The sequence below is a fragment of the Pezoporus flaviventris genome, unplaced genomic scaffold (genome assembly GCF_033815535.1).
Source record: "Pezoporus flaviventris isolate CSIRO_AGI_PZ_B2104156 unplaced genomic scaffold, CSIRO_AGI_Pfla_v1 ptg000035l, whole genome shotgun sequence".
NCBI lineage: Eukaryota > Metazoa > Chordata > Aves > Psittaciformes > Psittacidae > Pezoporus > Pezoporus flaviventris.
In genome coordinates this window covers 13,300,966-13,322,223 of record NW_026892583.1, presented here as the reverse complement: position 1 = coordinate 13,322,223, position 21,258 = coordinate 13,300,966, and the positions used below count along the sequence as shown (strand labels likewise).

The following is a 21,258-nucleotide window of genomic DNA, read 5'->3' as shown; positions in this document are numbered from 1 at the left end:
CCGATGTTTTTAGTTGCTGCTCAGTAATGTTTACTCTGACCAAGGCCTTTCTGAGTCTCATGCTCTGCCAGGGAGGAGGGGAAGCCGGGAGGAAGCAGAGACAGGGCACCTGACCCAAACGAGTATTTCATACCACAGCACGTCATGCCCACTATATAAACTGGGGGCGGTTACCCGGATGGGCTAGATCACTGCTCAGGTCAGGCTGAGTATCGGTCGGCGGGTGATGAGCGGTTGAATTCTCTTTCCTTGTTATTTCCCTTATCGTTATTATTATGGGTGGCAGCAGCAGTGGTTTGTGTTATACCTTAGTTATAACTCACTGCGCTGGGCTTCAAGAGAGCAGACTTTGGCCTCTTCAGGGACCTGCTTTGTAAGGTTGCATGGGATATAGCCCTAGAGGGCAGGGTGCCCAAGACTTTTGGTTGATATTCGAGCATAACCTGCTACAAGCTCAGGAGTGTTGCATCCCAACTAGAAGGAACTGCAGCAGGAGGGCCAGGAGACCTCCTTAGATGCATAAGGAGCTGCTGAGCAAAATTCAAAAGAAAAAAGAGGCTTATAAAAGGGGTAAACAGGGACAGGCAGCCTGGGAAGAATACAGGGATGTTGACGGACTAGGGATAACATGGGCCCTCTCCGGAAGCTATCAGGAGAATTAGCTACCCTGAATTTGGAGAAAGCTGAGGTTCTGAATGACTTCTTTGCCTCGGTCTTCACTGGCAAAGGCTCTGACCACACCACTCAGGTCTTGGAAGGCAGACATAGGGACTGTGATAATGAAGACCCTAGGCCCACTGTTGGGGAGGATCTGGTTTGAGACCATCTTAAGAACCTGAATGTGCACAAGTCTATGGCACCTGATGAAATCCATCCATGGGTCCTGAAGGAGCTGGCAAATGACGTTGCTAAGCCACTGTCCATCATAATTGAAAAATCACGTCAGTCAGGTGATGTTCTCGATGACTGGGAAAAGGGAAATATAACCCCCATTTTCAAGAAGGGGAAAATGGATGACCCGGGGAATTACAGACCAGTCAGTCTCACCTCCATGCCTGGCAAAATCTTGGAGCAGATTCTCCTGGAAGGGATGCTAAGGCACATGAAAAACTACAAGGTGCTTGGTGACAGCCAGCAAGGGGAAATCCTGCCTGACCAATTTGATGGCCTTCTATGTTGGGGCTACAGAACTGATGGACAGGGGTAGAGCAGTTGATGTCATCTATCTGGACTTGTGCAAAGCGTTCAACACTGTCCCACACAACATCCTTGTCTCTGAATTGAAGAGACATCAACTTGATGGATGGACCACTCGGTGGATAAAGAACTGGCTGGATGGCCGCAGGCAAAGAGTTGTGGTCAATGGCTCAGTGTCCAGCTGGAGACCAGTAACGAGTGGTGTCCTCAGAGATCGGTGTTGGAGCCGGTCTTGTTCAACATCATTGTTGGTGACATGGACAGGGATTCAGTGCACCCTCAGAAAGTTTGCTGATGACACCAAGCTGTGTGGTTCGGTTGATATGCTGGAGGGAAGGAATGTCATCCAGAGGGACCTTGACATGCTTGTGAGGTGGGCTGATGCCAACCTTATGAAGTTTAACCATGCCAAGTGCAAGGTCCTACACCTGGGTTGGAGCAATCCCAGGCACAGCTACAGGTTGGGCAGAGGAGAGATTCAGAGCAGCCCTGTGGAGAAGGATTTGGGGGTGCTGGTCGATTAGAAAATGAACATGGGCCGGCTTCAGTGTGCGCTTGCAGCCCAGAAAACCAACCGTATCCTGGGCTGCATCAAAAGGAGTGTGACCAGCAGGTTGAAGGAGGTGATCCTGCCCGTTTACTCTTTCTTGTGAGACCTCACTTGGAGTATTGTGTGCAGTTCTGGTGTCCTCAACATAAAAAGGACATGGAACTGTTGGAACAAGTCCAGAGGAGGGCCATGAGGATGATCAGGGAACTGGAGCACCTCCCGTATGAAGAGAGGCTGAGGAAGTTGGGGCTGTTCAGCCTGGAGAAGAGAAGGCTGCGTGGAGACCTCATAGCAGCCTTCCAGTATCTGAAGGGGGCCTATAGGGATGCTGGGGAGGGACTCTTCACTAGGGACTAGTGGTAGGACAAGGGGTAACAGGTTAAAACTTAAACAGGGGAAGTTTAGATTGGATATAAGGAGGAAATTCTTTACTGTAAGTGTGGTGAGGCACTGGAATGGGCTGCCCAGAGAGGTTGTGAATGGTCCATCCCTGGCAGTGTTTAAGACCAGGCTGGATGAAGCCTTGGGTGATATGGTTTAGCGTGAGGTGTACCTGCCCATGGCAGGGGGGTTGGAACTTGATGATCTTAAGGTCCTTTCCAACCTTAACTAGTCTATGATTCTATGATTCTGTTCTGCATCCAAAAAGGGCTGGTTACATTATGACTGGATACTAAATACAAAGGATGTGATTTACAGTTCTTCATGGCTTTCTGTCTAAAGGGAATGAGTCTTTAAATTGTTATCTATATTGTCTGGGGAAATGAGGTAACACATTCTTTCTTCATCAGGCTACCCTTATTGTCCTGAAACAATGTGGATGGCTTCCATTAGATGAACAAAACTTAATCCTGTGTTTATTCAAAAGACAGGATAACTGTCCCTTGACTCACTCCCCAGATGTATTCCTTATAACCAGAGACTTTTTGTTTTTTTTTTGGGTGGGGTGGTGGTTGTTCCTCCAAAAACTAACCGTCAAACTAACAATGTTGAAAGCAAGGTGACAAACAAGGGGGATGCAGATGAGGGGAAAGATGGAGAAAGTAAAAAGTACTCCAAGCACTACAGCCAGCACCTTCCAACTGTAGCAATGCACAACTAGTAAAGACTGGCAGACTTATTTTATTTTGCTTTTTAAATACATAAACATCAGTGGTTGAAGTCTGAAGCTGCCACCTTGATGGCCTGCTCTTGCTCATTGATAGTATACCATAAATTGCTGAGCACAGGTCTATGCTGAGATCAGAGAAACATTTAAGAGAGAGTTCTTATTTACAGACCTGCATACTGAAGAGACAAAGATGTAAATAAAAGCACAGTTTAGCTTATAAAAGCTTACTTGCAAATGCAGTTTTGAAAGAGACAAAGCAATAAAACGCCACAATTTACATTTTTCTCTCTGTTTAATGACTGATCTAAAAAAACAGGACTTAAATGGGAGGAGGCTTTCAGCAAGCTCTGGACAGAAGTATTTCTGTGCATTTTGTTGCTTTTTCTGCTTAGGGCCATGTGAGCAAGATGAGCATGAGTCCCAACAAACCTAGCGTGTGTTGTATAAAATGTGCGAGTTCCCTCCCTAAGTTTTTCCCATTGAAATATTGTTGTATCTGATTTCACCATAGCACCCAGGCTGTCTCTCCCTGTTAAATTCAGGAGTCCATAAGTGCAAAGAATCTTGGAATGAATGCAGTCAAAAAATATTTGTTTATCCGCTCTACAATCTAGAACAAACAAACTGCTAGGGTTACACTGACGATCAGAGCACCTGGTCCTCATTTTCATCAGAAAAGTTCCTGTGTAGATGTGGCTGTCCTAATAGCACCAAGCAGTTAGGTGATTAAACTGCACCAGGCCCTCTTCATTGCTTCCTGTTGTCATTGTCTGTATTGCTACGCTTGCAGCTTATGCTGAAATAGAGGAGGATAAAGTTTAATAAGGAAAAAAACAGGGTAAGTTTTGCCTTGCTATCTTTTTCCTAAGAATTCCCTGAGATACAGGAGTCCTGGTTTAAGGAGCCTCTGGTTAAAGTGGTTCCTCTGTTAAAGTTGAACTACTTTGCCATTTATATGTAGGTAACTCCCTGTTCTGTAGAGTTTTGAGGAAATTTCCCAAATCCTCAAAGTGAGCACCTTCTGCAAGACATAGTTAAGTATGTATTGTTTCCAGCATTGGTGGTCAGTACAGCAGTTCAAGTGCTATTTGTGGTTCTGAATACAGGGCTACTACTGCATTGCACTGCAGGATAACTAGGAGTTGGCATAGATGCTGTCCATGATACCTGTCTGCATTGGGCTTTTGCTTCTGCCTGTAACTGTCTGATCTGATGTAGTGGAATAACCATCTATGGAAATGTTCAAGAAACATGTAGATAAAGCTCTTAGTGGCACGGTTTAGTGGTGCACTTGGCAGTGGTGAGGTAAAGGTTGGACTTGGTGATCTTGGTGGTCTTTCCAACCTATTTGATTCTATGATTCTGTTTGCTGCGTGGCCAGTTAAGAGGTCTGGGAGCAGGGCACATCTCTCCTGCTCCTTAACCTGTGCAAGCAGCCCACCCTGGTGTGGGGAGCAAAGCGGTGCCGGGCAAAAGTGATGTATGGGGCAGGAAGTCGCCGTGCCGTGCTCCCCGGTAGGCAGGGAGGGCTCCCCAGGGCACGGCCCTCTCCCGCCTCTGCCGGGAGACCCATCACGGGCTCTGGAAGGAGAAGCCCCGTTCCACAGGCCATCCCGGGCCCTCCGCCCTCAGGATGTGCCTCTCTCCGGGCGCGCACCCGGCACCGCTCCCGATGGCGCAGCCGCCGCGGCAGCCCGGCTGGTTCGGAGGGCCGGGCCCCGTGGGCAGAGGCGGGTGCTGAGCCCCGGGGTTCCGCGCCGCGTGCCCGCAGCGAGCCGGGCGCTGGCTGGCAGTAGGATTCCGTCAGCGGGCGGCACGGCCGGCTGCGGACTACAACTCCCAGCGCTCCGCGGCGTGGCCCTCCGGCGGCGGCCGAGGAAACGAAAGCGGCCGCCCCAGGAGCCGACTTCACCTTCAGGCCGCAGCATGAACGGCAGCGTGGCGGGCGAGGGCGGCGGCTTCTCCGAGGAGATCATCAACCTCACCCGCAGATCCTCCGGTAAGCCGGGGGCAGCTGCCCCTCGCCGGGGCCTCGGCAACGCCCGGGCCGGATCAGCCGCGCCGAGGCCTGCGCAGCCCCCGGCGGGGCGGGGAGGCCGCTTTGAGAGCGCGGCGGCAGTGGGGCTGGGGGAGCATTAGCCCCGTTGGAACGGCGGTGGCCGGAGGGTCCCGGCGGTGCGCACAGTGCCCGTTCTCCGGCACCAGCGCGGCAGCCCGGACGGTCCCGGTCCCTGCGGCCTCTCCTGCCGCTGCGTGCCCGTGGAAACGGCCCGTGGCGGAAACACCGCTGCGGGGAGAGCCGTGACGTGCGTAAAGAGAGCTGGCTGGGGCAGGCTTTTGTCTTCTGCGAGCGGTGTCTGCGGAGGAGCAGCTCACGGCTGGGTTTCCCGGGACCTGCCATCTCCGGGGCAGCTCCTGTTGCTCTCAAGTGAGGTGGCAGGCGCTCAGCCTTGTGGACACCCGAAATAAGGGGGCGTTTTGAAAAGCATGAGTGAAAGTGATCATACCCTATGCTTTCAGCGTTGTGGGGTTTGGGGTAGCATTAAGGAGGGCTTCAGGGCACTGAGTGAGAGGAGTGCAGGCTGGAAGGGAGAGGGGATAGGGCAGTGTGTGGGGCATGTTTTTGGCTTTGCTTTTCCTGTCACAGCAGCGTGTGCTCTCACGGAAGCCTGGAGGAGCCTGTCCACGCTTGTATTTTCACAGGATTTATGATGCCATTCGAATGGCATTTCCAAAAGTGCAACAAGTTAGCACCAAGTGTACAGCTCCGGAGCAAAAACCTGGCTCCAAAGAACCGCAGGCTCCAGCGAGGTTTTGGAGCTAGAGCTGCACATCGGTGCGTGAGGCCTGCTTAATTAAAATGAGCATGAGAGAAAATGTGGCAGCGCTACTGTCTGCACCACTCCTGGGCGCGGCTGCTGGCTGGCCTTGGCTCTGCGGGTCTCCCGGGGACCTGCAGCACCCACATTGTTGGTGTATGTGCCATTTTCCTCTCTCGGGAGTGCAGGTAGTTCTGTGCAGGGCTGGGATCGGTCCTGGCCCCCGTGCCAGCAATAACACCCAAAGGGTGAGCCTGGCGGGCAGCCCTCTGCCTTCTCTGCTCACGGCAGTAGGCACCTGTCTGAAGGCTGCGTAGCACTGCCTGCACAACCTTGAGCTCAAGCCATTGAAGCTATGCTTGTCAATGAAAATTCTATGCTAAATGAAGCTGGTTGTGATGGGAAAGCTGTTTCCATACATTTTGGAGCCTAAAATTTTGAGCTAGTTGAAAAGTGTTGAAGGGTCATGGTTTGAGAAGTCTTGAATGCAGCCATAGCAATTGAAATCTTATTACCAGGAGTACCATTTGTCCCATCATTAAGATGGGCTGTGTCTTTTTAGTTAGGTTTCTAGCTATGTTACTTGATTTGAAGGTCCTACAGCCCCTTAAAACCTTGATACTTCTACTGTGTGAGCTATATCTCCTTTCTGTGAAGAAACACAGCGCTGTTGGTTGTAAAGTACAGCGTAATCCCAGAATCTCTCTAATTGGAGTTTTGACTACAGTTTTTCAGAATAGGTCTGATACTAAATATCCCTGGCAAAAGTTTGCTGAGGAGGTGAATGTATGTACAATGGCAAGGCAATGTGTGCATGTCTCTTCACTGTTTCAGACTTTTTCTGAAGTACTAGGCTGAAACTAGGCAGAAAACTCTGGTTTTATGGAAAACTAAGTAACTTCATTGGTTCAATTTGTAATCTTGTTCCCTAATCCTGCCAATCATAATTTTGTAAATTTCTGTTTTTGAGGGATTTTTTTTAAGTTTAAGGGGTTTAAATGAGGCATAGGGAGGTCTGTAGCCTCAGGGAGGGTCAGTTTGGCCCAGAGCCTGCTTTTAAAAACTCTGCTGTTTCACTTCTGGCCCCTTGTAAGCATTTAAATCCCTTGTAGGGATTTAGCACTGTGTGCTCTTTTCTTCCTCTTGCTGCTTTTCTCCTAGTTCTGCTATATTGCTTTTATAGGTGCATGAACTGGAAGGAGAAGAATAGCAGAGCACTCAAGGAATTATATTTTTAGGGGAGAGCAGAGCACTCAAGGGGAGATATTTTTAGCCAGACTGGAAGTTTAAGTGCTGGAAAGGAAATACACAGTGAACAAGCCCTGTGAATACTTAACTTAGTCTAGCATGAGCTGCTGCTTCTTTTTGTCATGAAGATCTACTTCTATCTCAGGGTGCCTCTTCTGATCAATGCTGTGACTTTTAATTATTTATCCAACTGTGGGTGAAAACTTGCAATATATATATGTTTTCAAGGGGCAGTGGGTTTAAATATAAACAGGAGAAGTTCAGGTTAGGTATTAGGAAGAAGTTCTTTACTGTGAGGGTGGTGAGGCACTGGCACAGGTTGCCCAGGGAAGTTGTGAATGCTCCATCCCTGGCGGTGTTAAGTCCAGGTTGGACAGAGCCTTGGGTGACATGGTTGAGTGTGAGGTGTCCCTGCCTATGGCAGGGGGGTTGGAACTAAATGATCTTAAGGTCTTTTCCCACCGAAACCCTTCTATGATTCTGTAATTCATATGTGTATATATATGGGTTTTTTTAATATATGCAAGAGAGAATGTATTCTAAAACTGTTTCCTTCTTTCTGGCTTTTTCATAAGTGTTGATTAAACTGCATACTTTCTGCAGTATTGATTTCCCCCTCTTCCCAGATTATTGGTTTTATGGCAAATAATTTTATGTTTGTGGATTTTAAGATTTATTTTTTAATTCCCACCCAAGGGTGTATTATTGTGCACAGCTGTCCCTTCTTGGAATAGTTAATATCTACCTGAAATGTCAGTGTTTCTTCAGTCTGCTGCCTCTTCTATTTTCTTCCTTATTTGAAGCTTCCAGGAAGGAGGTGGGGGAGAGAGGGGGAGGTGTGGCAATATTGCTGCTAATATTTCTTTACTTCCCAGCTTTAGATGCATGCTTAAAATAGCATGACTCATCTAGTACATCCTTTGATCTCTTATGACTGATTTAAAGTGCTGCTTCCCAGCAAGGCACCAGGTGGTTTTACTTTTATTTGCAACTCTCCTCCGAGTTTCAAGTCCCAACTTTGAGAGAAAGTAAAAAAGAAAGAGAAAATAAATCAATCAACTTGGCTGAACATAGGGAGAATTCACCTTCAGCTGTTCTTGACAAGAGGTTTTGGATGACTGGTTTATATCAGAAAAAAGAGGGTTCCCTCTCCCCGTCCCCCATTTACTTTGATTGTATATTTGTTTTGGTGAATTTTTTTTGTCTTTTCTTTCTTCATTGCAAGCCTCTTCTTAGGGAATCTTTCCCATCCCTTGTCATATATAATTATTTACTGAGAGACTTAGCTGCATGAAAAGTGGGTAATGTGCTCTCATTCCCTGTGGTTTTTCAATTTTAATTCAATTTATTCTTCTCAATTTTGATGAAACAAGAAGTCTTAATCTTAACTGCACTTTAATCCAGCAGCTGGTTCCAGTTAGAAATCTGTAATCAAGGCTTACTTTAAAGAACAATATGAAACATAACAGAAATGTGGACATCAGTTCTGTTTAATGTGTGCGTATTCTTTCTTTTGCTTTAAATCTGAGAACTTTGTCTTTATTTCCTTTCATGTTTTGAATCCCTGAAACAGAAAAAAGTGATTATATACAATGTGAAGTAGTGCATCTAAGCTAATCTTATTCACGGAGATGAAGGATGCCAGTCCCAGCTCCTGAGATGTGGAAGGGGATCTTTCTGAGCTCTCAGTGACCTCAAGCTGGTAGCGCAGCTCTGCTTGCCTGCTTCCTTATCTGTAGACAGGATCTAATGCTCCTTGCCTTTCCTAACTCTGTTTTCCAGCTCATGACATGCTTGTCAGGCATGATTTCTTGTTGCTCAAAGGTAATAATTTACCATAGCCTCCTGTGAAATGTCGAATTCATTCTTTTCATTTCCTGTTGTGCTGAAGAGGTATATTCCTGCTGAGGGCTGAATCAGCATCTCAGAAACAATGGCGTGTCCCTCAGTATTCTCCAACACCCATCTCAAAATGGCTCATTGGTGCTTTATGGAATGAAGCATCTGGGCCCTCAAGCATTCAGGGTCTCTTTTCTACTTTCAAGATAAGCTTCATGAAAATAACTTTTCTGGACAGTGATGGCTGGCAAGGATGATGCAGATTTGTGTGCTGTGAGTTTTAGTATGGTGGAGAGAAAAGGACAACTGGGAGGGTGCAGTCTCCAACAAGAGCAAGAATGTCTGAAGCTTTGAGCTTTTTCTCATCAGCTTTCTCTTTGGCTTACCTTAGGGCTGGGCTTCAACATTGTTGGTGGGACAGATCAGCAGTACATTTCCAATGACAGCAGCATCTATGTCAGCCGGATCAAAAAGGATGGGGCAGCTTACCTTGATGGCCGATTACAAGAAGGAGATAAAATTTTATCGGTAAGCCCTTTCTTCTGTCGCCCCATGTGTTCTTGAAGTGCTGTGATCAGAGATGATCAGTGATGTGATATGAGATGTGGGTTTGCTATTGCAGTGCACAGAGAGGGAAGGTTTGATGAATACAGTTAGGTGATGCTCCTCTGTGGAGGAGCTATCTTGGGGGTCTGGATAGAACTTTGAACACTAGGGAGATGAGTGCCTCTACACATGGGCCCATCTCTTCTGCATTCTTGATTTGTCTCACTCCTTGGTGCTGCATTTATGTTTCCTCTGACTTGGTTCCCGGAAGTTTTAGATTCCATCAGACCTTCTCTTGCTCACAACAGATTGTCATTGATACACATGTAAATAAAGGTCTTCCATCTCTTAAGATTCCAATTTTTTTACTGATCCTTTTGCTCAGCGGGATTTTTAGGCTATAAAACTTCTAGGCCATAAAACTCTTCATTTCAGCTGATCAGGAATAATACAGGCTGGTTCCCCTTTTAGAAAAATGTTTTAAAGTGGCTGAGGTTCAGTCCTGCTCATTCTTCAAACAGTTGGCAATCATACAAGACAATATGATTTACAAAGTGATTGGGTGAAGATGTAGTCTCTCCTAGTGTGATGCATAGTCTTTTAATACTGCTTAATTTTATTTTATACTTACTATGTTCCACATGTAATCATTTAGCCTCTACAGAGTGCCTTGCAGTAGTTGGAGCCTGTTATTGATCCAGAAAGTGATACTAAGTTAAATAGAGAATATTATCCTATCTTTTCTTGACAGCTTAATATTTATGTACTTGTGTTTGGGGAGTCTAAATACCAAGAGAAAGGAGGCACTGGGTATGATCTCAGGGGATATAGTTAGGGGTAGTGGGGATGAAAAAATAAAATTAGGATAGATGTCATCAGTTAGTGAATGAAATCAAATAGGTTATAAAACCTATTGCCATATTATTTTAAATAAAGAAAAATGCTAACACTTTCAAGTGACTGCCAAAATGTATGTAAGTCTTTTTTTGTTTTCCTGTTATGTCACTGTGCTTTTAAATGTATGTTTACCATGCTATTTCAAACATAAGGGTTTCAAAGGGAGAGCAGCAGAAGGAACAATGTGGGAAAGACACTCATAATAATAATTTTGCTGTAGCTGCTTTTTTATTTTCATTAGCTGTCAGAATTACACCTTTGATTTATTGCCAGTAAAGCAACAGTATAAGAGCTTGCTGTTGGCACAGCTGTCATCTTCTATTCTGATTTTGCTTCTAGGTAGTTATTTTCAGTACTTCTGTGTTGTGGCTTGGGGTTTCTCATGTAATCTCTCAACAGATAAAAATACATCTATAATATGAATGGATGAATCTTGCTGATTATAGTATCATGCCCCAAATGCATCATTTTATGAAAAAGGAAGAATTATATCTCCTTCTTGTGCTAGCCCGCATCATTAAAAATTTGCTTTTTGCCCTTCAGCAACTGGTTTTCCTTTTCTTTTTTTGCTAGGTCAATGGCAGAGACTTGAAGGATTTGCGGCACAAGGATGCTGTGGAACTGTTCAGGAATGCAGGCTGTGATGTGTCTTTGAAAATTCAGCGCAGGGTAAGCTTTACCTGTTTCTTAGGGTTATTTCTGTCTCAGCTTAGACTGGTTTCTATGACTGATAGGTTTCTATATCATGAAGCAGAAAAATATGTCCAGGTGCTCAGTGTGAATTATACGTACAAGGATTTTATAGAATCATAGAATAGTTAGGGTTGGAAAGGACCCTAAGATCATCAAGTTCCAACCCCCCTGCCATGGGCAGGGACGCCTCACGCTAAACCATATCACCCAAGGCTTCATCCAGCCTGGTCTTAAACACTGCCAGGGATGGACCATTCACAACCTCTCTGGGCAGCCCATTCCAGTGCCTCACCACACTTACAGTAAAGAATTTCCTCCTTATATCCAATCTAAACTTCCCCTGTTTAAGTTTTAACCTGTTACCCCTTGTCCTACCACTAGTCCCTAGTGAAGAGTCCCTCCCCAGCATCCCTATAGGCCCCCTTCAGATACTGGAAGGCTGCTATGAGGTCTCCACGCAGCCTTCTCTTCTCCAGGCTGAACAGCCCCAACTTCCTCAGCCTCTCTTCATACGGGAGGTGCTCCAGTCCCCTGATCATCCTCGTGGCCCTTCTCTGGACTTGTTCCAACAGTTCCATGTCCTTTTTATGTTGAGGACACCAGAACTGCACACAATACTCCAGGTGAGGTCTCACGAGAGAGAGTAAAGGGGCAGGATCACCTCCTTCAACCTGCTGGTCACACTCCTTTTGATGCAGCCCAGGATACGGTTGGTTTTCTGGGCTGCAAGCGCAGGCTGCCACCTCATGTTCATTTTCTAATCGACCAGCACCCCCAAATCCTTCTCCACAGGGCTGCTCTGAATCTCTTCTCTGCCCAACCTGTAGCTGTGCCTGGGATTGCTCCAACCCAGGTGCAGGACCTTGCACTTGGCATGGTTAAACTTCATGAGGTTGGCATCAGCCCACCTCACAAGCGTGTCAAGGTCCCTCTGGATGGCATTCCTTCCCTCCAGCGTATCAACCAAACCACACAGCTTGGTGTCATCGGCAGACTTGCTGAGGGTTCACTCAATCCCTGTCCATGTCACCAACAAAGATGTTGAACAAGACCGGTCCCAACACCGATCCCTGAGGGACACCACTCATTACTGGTCTCCAGCTGGACACTGAGCCATTGACCACAACTGTTTGCGTGCCGCCATCCAGCCAGTTCTTTATCCACTGAGTGGTCCATCCATCAAGTTGATGTCTCTCCAATTTAGAGACAAGGATGTTGTGTGGGACAGTGTTGAACGCTTTGCACAAGTCCAGATAGATGACATCAACTGCTCTACCCCTGTCCATCAGTTCTGTAGCCCCACCATAGAAGGCCACCAAATTGGTCAGGCAGGATTTCCCCTTAGTGAAGCCATGGTGGCTGTCACCAAGCACCTTGTAGTTTTTCATGTGCCTTAGCATGCCTTCCAGGAGAATCTGCTCCAAGATTTTGCCAGGCATGGAGGTGAGACTGACTGGTCTGTAATTCCCTGGGTCATCCATTTTGCCCTTCTTGAAAATGGGGGTTATATTTCCCTTCTCCCAGTCATCGGGAACTTCACCTGACTGCCATTTTATTTGAACTGTAGCCTCTCTAGTTGACCACAGCTGTAATCATCCATGCATTACTTGTTTGTGTCAATATCGTGGAAGAGGTGAGTTTGGAGAACTCCCCAGGTCTTTGTTTTGCTGGAGTATGATGTGTTTTCTCAGACATCTCCTTACTCAGAGGCAAAGGTTTGTCTGTGAAGGCAAAATCTCAAGTTCTCCAGTTTTCCAGTTTTGTTTCAGAGGCCAAAATCTTACTGGAGGCAGAACTCCCCATTGTTTCAGTAGTCATCACTTAGGTTAGTGTCGAGATGTGTGTGCAGCCCACTAGTACAAGAAAGACATTAAGGTGCTGGAGCATGTCCAAAGAAGGGCAGTGAAGCTGGTCTAGAGACAAGCCTCATGAGGAGTGGCTGGGGGAATAGGGGTTGTTTGCTCTGGAGAAGAAAAGGCTCAGGGGGAGCCTTATCTCTCTTTACAACTTCCTGAAAGGAGGATGGAGAAAGGGGTTTGTCAGTCTTTTCTCCCAAGTAACAAGCAATAGGACAAGAGGAAATGGCCTCAGGTTGCACCAGGGGGGTTTAGATTGGGTATTAGAAAAAGTTTCTTCCCGAAAAGGGTTGTCAGGCATTGAAATGGGCTGCCCTGGGAATGGTCGAGTCACCACCCCTGGAGGTAATTAAAAGATGGGTAGATGGGGCACTTAGGGACATGGTTTAACAGTGGACCTGGCAGTGCTCGGTTAACAGTTGGATTCCATGATCTTTGAAGTCTTTTCCAGTCTAAATGATTCTATGAAATGTGGGCTTCTATAGTTTGAATATACTGGCATCATTTTGGATATAGAAAGAGAGGAATCCTTAATGCACTGTTGTAACTTGGAGCTAGCACAGAAGCTGACAAAGCCTGAAGCATGCTGGTGGGGAGAGGTGCATTGAGGCCCTTTTTCTGCTCCCTTAGTAAAGGAGTAAGTGTTCTGGACTAGCATACAGGGCAAGTACAAATAAAAAAACAGAGAATTAGTGATGTCCTTTTCCTTGTAAAGACATCAGGAAATGGTGTGGTGGGATGTGCATCAAGGGATGACTGGGAATATATGTCATTGCTTCTGCTGTATTAAATGTACCCAGCTCCAGCTGTTAGAGTGCTAGTTTACCAAGTGGCAGAGAAACATGAGGTGCCTGGTAGTGACTGGGAGCCCTGCAGTAAAGCTCAGTCAATCCAAAGCCATTCTAGCCCTCCCATGTGTGGAATGTACAGGTATGTGGGGAAAACATCATGCACATCCTCACAGAACCACCTGGTCCTGGCACAAAAGTGGGTGCTCTCCTGTGATGGGCTCTGACGCAAATACTTTTCTTTCCTTGTAGTTGCAGCCACAGAATGGCCCTGTGGGTCATCAAGGTGATGGAGAATCAGGTGGGCTTCCTCTAGCAGCCGTTCTTGTGCCAGGCCTGGCGCTTGCTGCGGCAGCAGTCTGGATCTTGCTGAGGTATCGACAGCGGATGTGAAGAGTTCACGTTTTGGATATCACTGCATATTTACACAGCTATGACGTAATTTAAAGATAGAGAATCAACGATCTTATCACAGACTGATGTCAAAGAGGATCACTGCCTATCATAAAGCTGCTGCTGATGTTCTCTATATATTGATTTTGTTGCAGGGTGAATGGAAGCAGAGAGGAAAAGGGGAAGGGAGATCACTCTGTTCACATATAGGGTGAGATAGCTGTTTTTTTGACTATCTGAGGAGGTTTTGACATCTCCCTCTATTTTGCACCATGAACTTTCAAACACTCATCTATATCATGTTTTAAGATGTGATTTGGTTAAACAGCATGGGGGTTGGGGTGGTTTTAAATCACAAACATTTACTAGAGGCTTTGCCTTGTTTCCACTGTATTTTTCTTGAAACTAATGAACCCTGTCTGAACCATGAATAAAGAGAAGCAACACAGAGGGTATATTATCTTTTTCACTGAATTTTTGTTGGTTGTTGCTAAATGAATACCTTAGGAGAAATGTACAAAATCCAATGTGTGGCTTCACAGTTAAAATCATCAGTGTAGCTGCTGATTTAACAGCAATGTTCTGTATTGATGAGGTATTCCACCAGTTCTAGGAAGACAAAAGATAGCCTGCTGATCGACTTCTCACTGTTGGGTCAGAGCTGTAAGAGAAAACTTTCCACAAAATGCTAGCATACTGGAGAGAGACCGGCAGACAATTGAAGCACAAGGGTAAGCAGTGGCAAGAGATTTGGGCATGCTGAAGCTGCAGAAGAATCCTTAAATTAGTAATGAGCAGTATTCCCTCCCTCCATCAAGTGGGTTGAAGTCTGCATTGCTCAGGTTAAAGGTCGGTTTTGGGGATTATTTTTTGTGTGGAGAATACTTCAAAAAAGTTTCCTGTAGCAGCTAACTTGCTCTCTGCAGTCAGAGAATCTTATGATGATTGAAAGGGAGAAGCCAAGAGAGAGTGGGATCATCTTGACTATTGCTTGTTTGTGAAGACTGATGTGATATTTGGGAGATAGACTGGCAGATGTGTGCCAGAGTAAGGCTTAGTGAATAAAACCAAAGGGAGAGACCCTTGCTCTGGAAAGCACATAGCTGAATTTACCTGCAGGGTCTCATCACTGTGATATGGATGCTTTTAAATGCCCCAGCTGACATGAGGTTTGTGGGGAAGACCTGTTTCCCTTGTTTCCAAGATATCAATGCGTTTTGTTGTTTTTTGTAAAAGAAAAGTATGATGACAAAAAGAAGAAAATACCATACGCAATATATATATTCAAACAAAGAAAATCTGGTGTCTCTGTTCTTTGTTATTCTAGCAGGACGTTGCTGATGTATTTGAAATTGTGTGATCGCTCAGGGCTGTATTCCTGTTGTCTGCTAGAGAAAAAAATGGTACGCTGTTACACATGACATTCCTAAATCACCATGGAGTTTCGGAGCACTTAGACCACATGAAATTTTGTTTTGGCCTATAAACTGCTCTAATGTAAGGGAGAGATGAAACTTACGGGAACAGACTTGAGGTTTGGTGAATGTATACTGGTGTTGGATGGCCTGGGCTGGTGCATGCAGTGACTTGCCTTGGCTGTCAAACTAGTTATGCCCGATAGCAGAAGGGCTGTTGTTCAGACAGATCTTTGCAGATGCCACATGAACCAACTTGCTTGTCTGTGACCTGCTCTGAATGTTTGGCTGTGGTGACCACATGGAGCACCTGTGTGGATTAAGATAAATGATTACAAGTCAGTGTTGTCGTGTCAGCCATCAGAATAAAGATACAGAAAGTATGAAGAAGGTCTGTCTGAGACAAGCCTTTGGCTAGCCCTTGTCTAAGCTGAGTTTCTCTGTAAGGGAATATGTGGAACAGGCTAGTAGGATGAGGATTCGCAGAAGGGAGTGGTTAGTCTCATGCATTTCCAATGGAAGTAAGCAGGGAAAGCAAAGCCTTTGAGTGATTTTGTGTTTTGGGTTTTTATTTTCAGCTTTGAGATTTTGATACTGTTCAGACATGATTGCCATCTATGCTGCAGGCAGTTTATTACAGAGGCAGGGTATCCAATGGCCAGATAATTGGCATAGCTTATTGAGCAAGAAAAGGCCCTTCTGGCGCATAGTGTTCCTTTGGATTTCTTTTCACAGTTACTGAGTACTTTTAATATCACAGCATAAACTCAGTGTCTTTTCCAGAAGTCTGAATAGTAGTTTTTACTCAGAATTTAAACCATCCAGTCTGACCCTCAGGAGCACCTTTCTGCATCTGCCGCCTTCAGACCAGTGCCTGAGTACCAGCACTCAATGCTCAGCCACCAGTCCCCAGCCACCTCTTGTCCCAGTTACTGACAAAGTCTTTGCTGAAAATATAGCTGAACCACAAACTTTGCTGTGAGCTGTGGCTCATATTACTCTCAGCAGCGGCACAGTCTCACCTGAACTTTGTGTGTTTCCAGAATCTTTTCAACTATGAAGTTTCTGTAGCCTTGAGTTTCATCTTCACGCTGAACAGTGTAGATGTATTGTCTGCAACTGTGAAAGAAGTGAATTAAAAATAAACCTAGCCAGGACAGCTGGTAAATGCAAGTGAGTTTTAGCTTTTGTTAAAACTTAAATCTGGGTTTTAGGGAAAAAGGTAAGTAGAAATTTTGAAGACAAACATAAAAAGCATTCTCACTGTAATTTGTAAGCTTGGTTTTTTTAAAGAGCTCATTTGCCATTAATACTGAGCACAGCTGGAACTCTTAAATCCCCATGTTTCTCTCCTATTTTCATCTGTTCCCTCAACCTTATTGTGAACTTAGTGACCTGCAGAAGCCTGGATTTACATGTGTGTGGTTTAAAGGCAAATCCATCTAGGTTGACCTCCTGTATATTATAGACATTTCTGTCTCTCAGAGTCTCCTGAATTATATGTGCTAATAATACATATTTGACTTAAGCATAGCAGTAAGAATGGCCAGACTTGATCTGGAGATAGGAAGATGCACCACTTCTGGCACATTTTATTAAAACAAACTAGAAAGGAGTGGGTGGGAGGGAATGGTGCCTTGCTTTCAGTTTGCCTTTAGGTTCCAACAACTGGTTTGTTAAGTTGTTCTGTGCTAGATTAAAGAGGCCTCTAATAACAGATAGTCTCTCCCTGTGAGGGGGTTTGTGTGTTGTAATTGTCTACCTCTCACATTATTTTTAAGAAATGAAGCCAACTGAGCCCCTAGATTCTCAGCGTAAGATACTTTGTGAGAAGTTTCTGCACCCTTTCCAGTGTTTCTGTATTACTTTGTAAAATCCAGACACCCATGTGTGGAATCTTGCTATTGAGCATGCCAATGCCATATGGAGTTTTCCATTTAATTTTTATCTGCAGACCCTTCCGTCTTCTTTTGGTGAAGGTGCAGACACGTGCAAAGGGAATTTAAGTCAGCTCTTAAAAGCTGTCTTTTTTCAACTTAGAAATCTCTTAGAAGTGCTATACAGCTTTCCCCTCTTCATTTGGTTTCTCAAGTGCCCTAAGGAACCTGTAAACCACAAAATAAATACCATTGCCACATGAGAGGCAAATTCTCTTAATTCCAGGTAGTAGATCAAAAGAGCAATCCCTTTCTGTAATAGTGTGACATGAGATGAGTGTTAGGTGCCTGTATATTCTAACTTCTGAATCCTTGTCCAGACCCAGTGTGACCTCCGTGGTGTGGGTGAAGGTGTCTGACTTTGTATTTTGTTGAATGACTTGCATCTCCTGTTTGTGTCAGCTGTGCGCACTTATGGGCCCAGATGACTCTTCTCTCTGCCTTGTCTGCTGTAATATTTACCACTCCCTTATCCTGACTGGTTTTGTCTTTTACCAGATCATTGGTGAAAACCCTGGAGTTTGGTAGAGAGGCAACTTTCCCCGTGTTTATGATTTTTCAGTAACTGCTGGTATCTCCCGGTTATTGGATTCTTTGTCTAACGGATGCATTCTTTTAGTGTATAGCACTGATACAAAGAAAAAATAAATCCATTTATCAGAATGTGAAGTAGATTACAGCTGACTGGTCAGTGAGCTTCATCTGTTCTCTTCCTGGAAGAAGCTGATGCAGGTCAGGTGAGCTTTATGGGGCAGTCTTCCTCCCATGCTCTTTCCTAATTTATTGATGTGGATTTTGCATCTAGAAGTCATTTTCCTCTACTCAGGTTGAAGGAAAGAGCAGATAGCTTTACAGTGTCCCACCAGCTGGGGGCCCAAGGAAAGGGTTATGTGGTGAAGTCTGAAGGAGAGCCTTAACTGTACTCTTGTCCTCAGGGTTTTCCTCATGATTAGCTTCTGGCAGACTCATGCTGCATCTGTGCTGCTGTGCTTGGTGTATGTCATCTATGGAGCTCTGCTGTGTCTCTTCCCCATGTGCAGCTGAGGCAGACTCCAGGTCTTTCAAAGCTTCCTTGAAGAAGGATCCACATATGATGAGAATGTTCATGAGTTTAAATGAAAAGCAATGTTGCGCAGACTCAAACAACTTTCCTTGTCAAATTTGAAAGCTTTTGTCCTTCCTGCTGCAGCTGTAACCGATCGCAGGCAAGCTTCACTGTAGAGTGAGCTGTTTATCTACTACCTGGCTGCCAAAACCAACTTTCCTAGGCTCGCAGTCTTAGTAAAGAAGAGTAACTGTGTCTAGTATGCAAGATAGTTACTCAAAGTGGCATGTGAATGATCTGAGATCATTCATTAAGCTTTCATGCTTGTTTTTGTGTCTGGCTCTTCCATCCACATTTTTCTTTGGTAATGTTTTCTTCCCTCATCACTTTTCATGACCTCTCAGCAGCCTCGCGTTTGTGCCTAGCCTGTATTTTTTTCTGTGATGCAAAGAAAATCTGCTGCTTTTGCTCTGTGTCAGCAGGTACTGCTATGTTAATTCAGCTGTGTCCCCTTAGTTGCTCTGAGCTAGCTCTATTGGACTTGGTGTTATTTACTCCTTTTCCCTTCCCTTTGGAAATGAATGATGTGATTTAGTTCTGTGACTGCCTTCCCCTCGGCTGTTTTGTCAGGTGTTGGAGGACAGATTGTCAGAACACCAGGTACAGGTGTGTACTCTGAGGTAGTGGAGGCTGTGCAGCTGGAGAAATAAGAAGCTCTGAACTGAGCCCAAAGAAGCCCTAAGAGCTTCGCTCAGATTAAGCAGACACACAAAGCTCTTGTTGAGTACCAGTATTTTAAGCAGGATGCTCCAGTCTCTAAAGCAGTAACAGCTGGATTCCAGTTTCAGGAACGCCTCTGAAGACCTGTGTTGATGTCATGAGAACTCCAAGCTCCAGGCCTGCGCTTTTTGCTCTGTCTCACCTTTCCATGTTGTTGATCATGGTGGTGTTGGATGAGAAGATGTTTCCAGCTGCTAGTCTGGCAGTCCACGTTAGACCTGTACTTCATTTGTTGCTGTGGGTTGGGTGGGCAGATAGGGAGATCTCCGGGCTCACCAGCCCCATGACTATGTATTCACTCCTTGGGAAAGTGGAGCAGATGTGCAATTTATGCTCAGCACATCATTCTTCTGCTGGGGCAGAGTACTTCCAGAGAAAGAAAAGAGAAAGAAGTTTAGCAAAGGCAAGCAGAGTTTTAGAAAAACAGCTGTACTTGTGCTTGAGAGCAGGGTTGCCTATACCTATGGCTGACTACACCTCTGGGAAGAGTTTTAGGGGAAGACCTAGAGTGGATGAGAAAAGAAGGGCTGAAGAAAACATATTTGTTCTTATCCATAGCGAGTGCATGAGGGAAGTGTCCATCTAAAGAAAAGGAAATGAACCTAAAGAAAGGGCTGAACCTAGTTCAGTATGACTGCTGGAGCAGGGGGAAGTCAGGGAACATGGCTGGGGCTGGCTCATTAAACAGTGTTTTCTGGGAATGGAGAAGTAGCAGTGTAAGGTATAAGCCATGCTCGTTTTTCATCTTTGATACAGCCACTTGTTTCATCTACTTCAGTCTAACCAGTAATAAGCACTCGATGAACTGTTAGAGCTACTCTGGATGTTAATAACATTCATGCAAATAGACTAGAAGCTGTCTTTCCCTGAATCACTTAAAATTTGGAGATAATTTTCAAGGTAGATTGCTGACATTAACTGTGAAATGGGAAATAGTCTGAGATAGATGGTTCTGTGGTTTGAATGAATTTAATATTAATTAGTTCAGGAGAATACTTGGGTTCTTATGGGTATTTTTCAAATATAGAATGATTGAGATACTAGCAATTTCATGTGAAAAGTTGTTAGCATGGGCATTCCCAGGTGGAACTGGAGAGTGTATGAAAGATATAACTTGTGTCTCAATTAAATACATAGGGTATGAGGGTGTCCAAATGCAACAAATGTAATAGCGGGTTCACAGTCACCCCAAATGGTCTTTTGCATTTGTTGCTTCTCAGTGTGTTCTAGTAAACGTCTAGATTATTTGAACAGTAAAACGTGGAAGGAAAAGAGATAAAGGAATTGTAATATTTAGGGCTTCTTTCACTTTTTTCTTTCTAAATATAGCAGCTATAGTACAGAGTTTGGAAATGCACTTCAGAAATTTAATTATAAAAGGTCAGTAGTAGTGGATTTTTTTCTTCTTTCATTGTGTATATAATACTCTTCAGAAGGGTTTCTAGTGACCTTGAGAAAACTTGTTGCAGGTCTGCTTGTGCTCCTCCGCTGTTGTCAGCTGATGCACAAAAAGGCACGCTGATCATGCACTCTAATTGCAAATAGAATAGCTTTGGCTGCTATTGTACAAGGGAAGTACTCACATATTCTTGGCTTTGCTGTGTTGGAATCCACGGGAAGAGAGCAGAAATCACGTAAGGAGGAAGGCCAGAAAAGGTGCAGAGTTCCTGCAGAAGCAGGGTGGGTATCAGTGGGACACAGGCGCAGGTGCAGTCTGCTTGGCACAGCAGTCATCACAGTATCACAGTATTCTAGAGATTGGAAGGGACCTCGAAAGATCATCTAGTCCAATCCCCCTGCCAGAGCAGGAACACCTAGATAATGTTACACAGGAATGTGTCCAGGTGAGTTTTGAATGTCTCCAGGGAAGGAGATTCCACAACCTCCCTGGGCAGCCTGTTCCAGTGTTCCGTCACCCTCACTGAGAAGAAATTTCTTCTCAAGTTTAAGTGGAACCTCTTGTGTTCCAGTTTGTACCCATTACCCCTTGTCCTATCATTGTTTGCCACTGAGTAGAGCCTGGCTCCATCCTTGTGACACTCCCCCTTTATATATTTATATGCACTAATAAGGTCACTCCTCAGTCTCCTCTTTAAACTATAGAGACCCAGCTCCCTCAGTCTTTCCTCAGAAGGGAGATGCTC

The 21,258-nt window shown here is 45.0% G+C and overlaps 1 protein-coding gene and 1 long non-coding RNA gene across 2 annotated transcripts; both read left to right on the top strand.

Moving 5' to 3' along the window:
- The first annotated feature begins 4,577 nt into the window (after positions 1-4,577).
- Positions 4,578-14,392, top strand: SYNJ2BP (synaptojanin 2 binding protein). The gene is made up of 4 exons (XM_061462638.1): positions 4,578-4,857; positions 9,156-9,292; positions 10,781-10,876; positions 13,797-14,392. Exons 1-4 carry the CDS (start codon positions 4,785-4,787, stop codon positions 13,935-13,937), a joined length of 447 nt encoding a protein of 148 aa, XP_061318622.1. The 5' UTR covers positions 4,578-4,784; the 3' UTR covers positions 13,938-14,392.
- On the top strand, positions 11,541-13,426 carry LOC133273934 (uncharacterized). Its single transcript, XR_009744961.1, has 2 exons — positions 11,541-11,609; positions 13,024-13,426. It is a non-coding gene; the product is annotated as an uncharacterized LOC133273934 (long non-coding RNA).
- Positions 14,393-21,258: the final 6,866 nt, after the last annotated feature.

Coding starts and splice junctions, on each gene's coding strand:
- SYNJ2BP (XM_061462638.1), top strand. CDS start 4,785: ATGAACGGCAGCGTGGCGGGCGAGGGCGGCGGCTTCTCCGAGGAGATC. Junction 9,293..10,780: donor AAGGAGATAAAATTTTATCG/GTAAGCCCTTTC, acceptor TTTTTTTGCTAG/GTCAATGGCAGAGACTTGAA. Junction 10,877..13,796: donor CTTTGAAAATTCAGCGCAGG/GTAAGCTTTACC, acceptor CTTTCCTTGTAG/TTGCAGCCACAGAATGGCCC.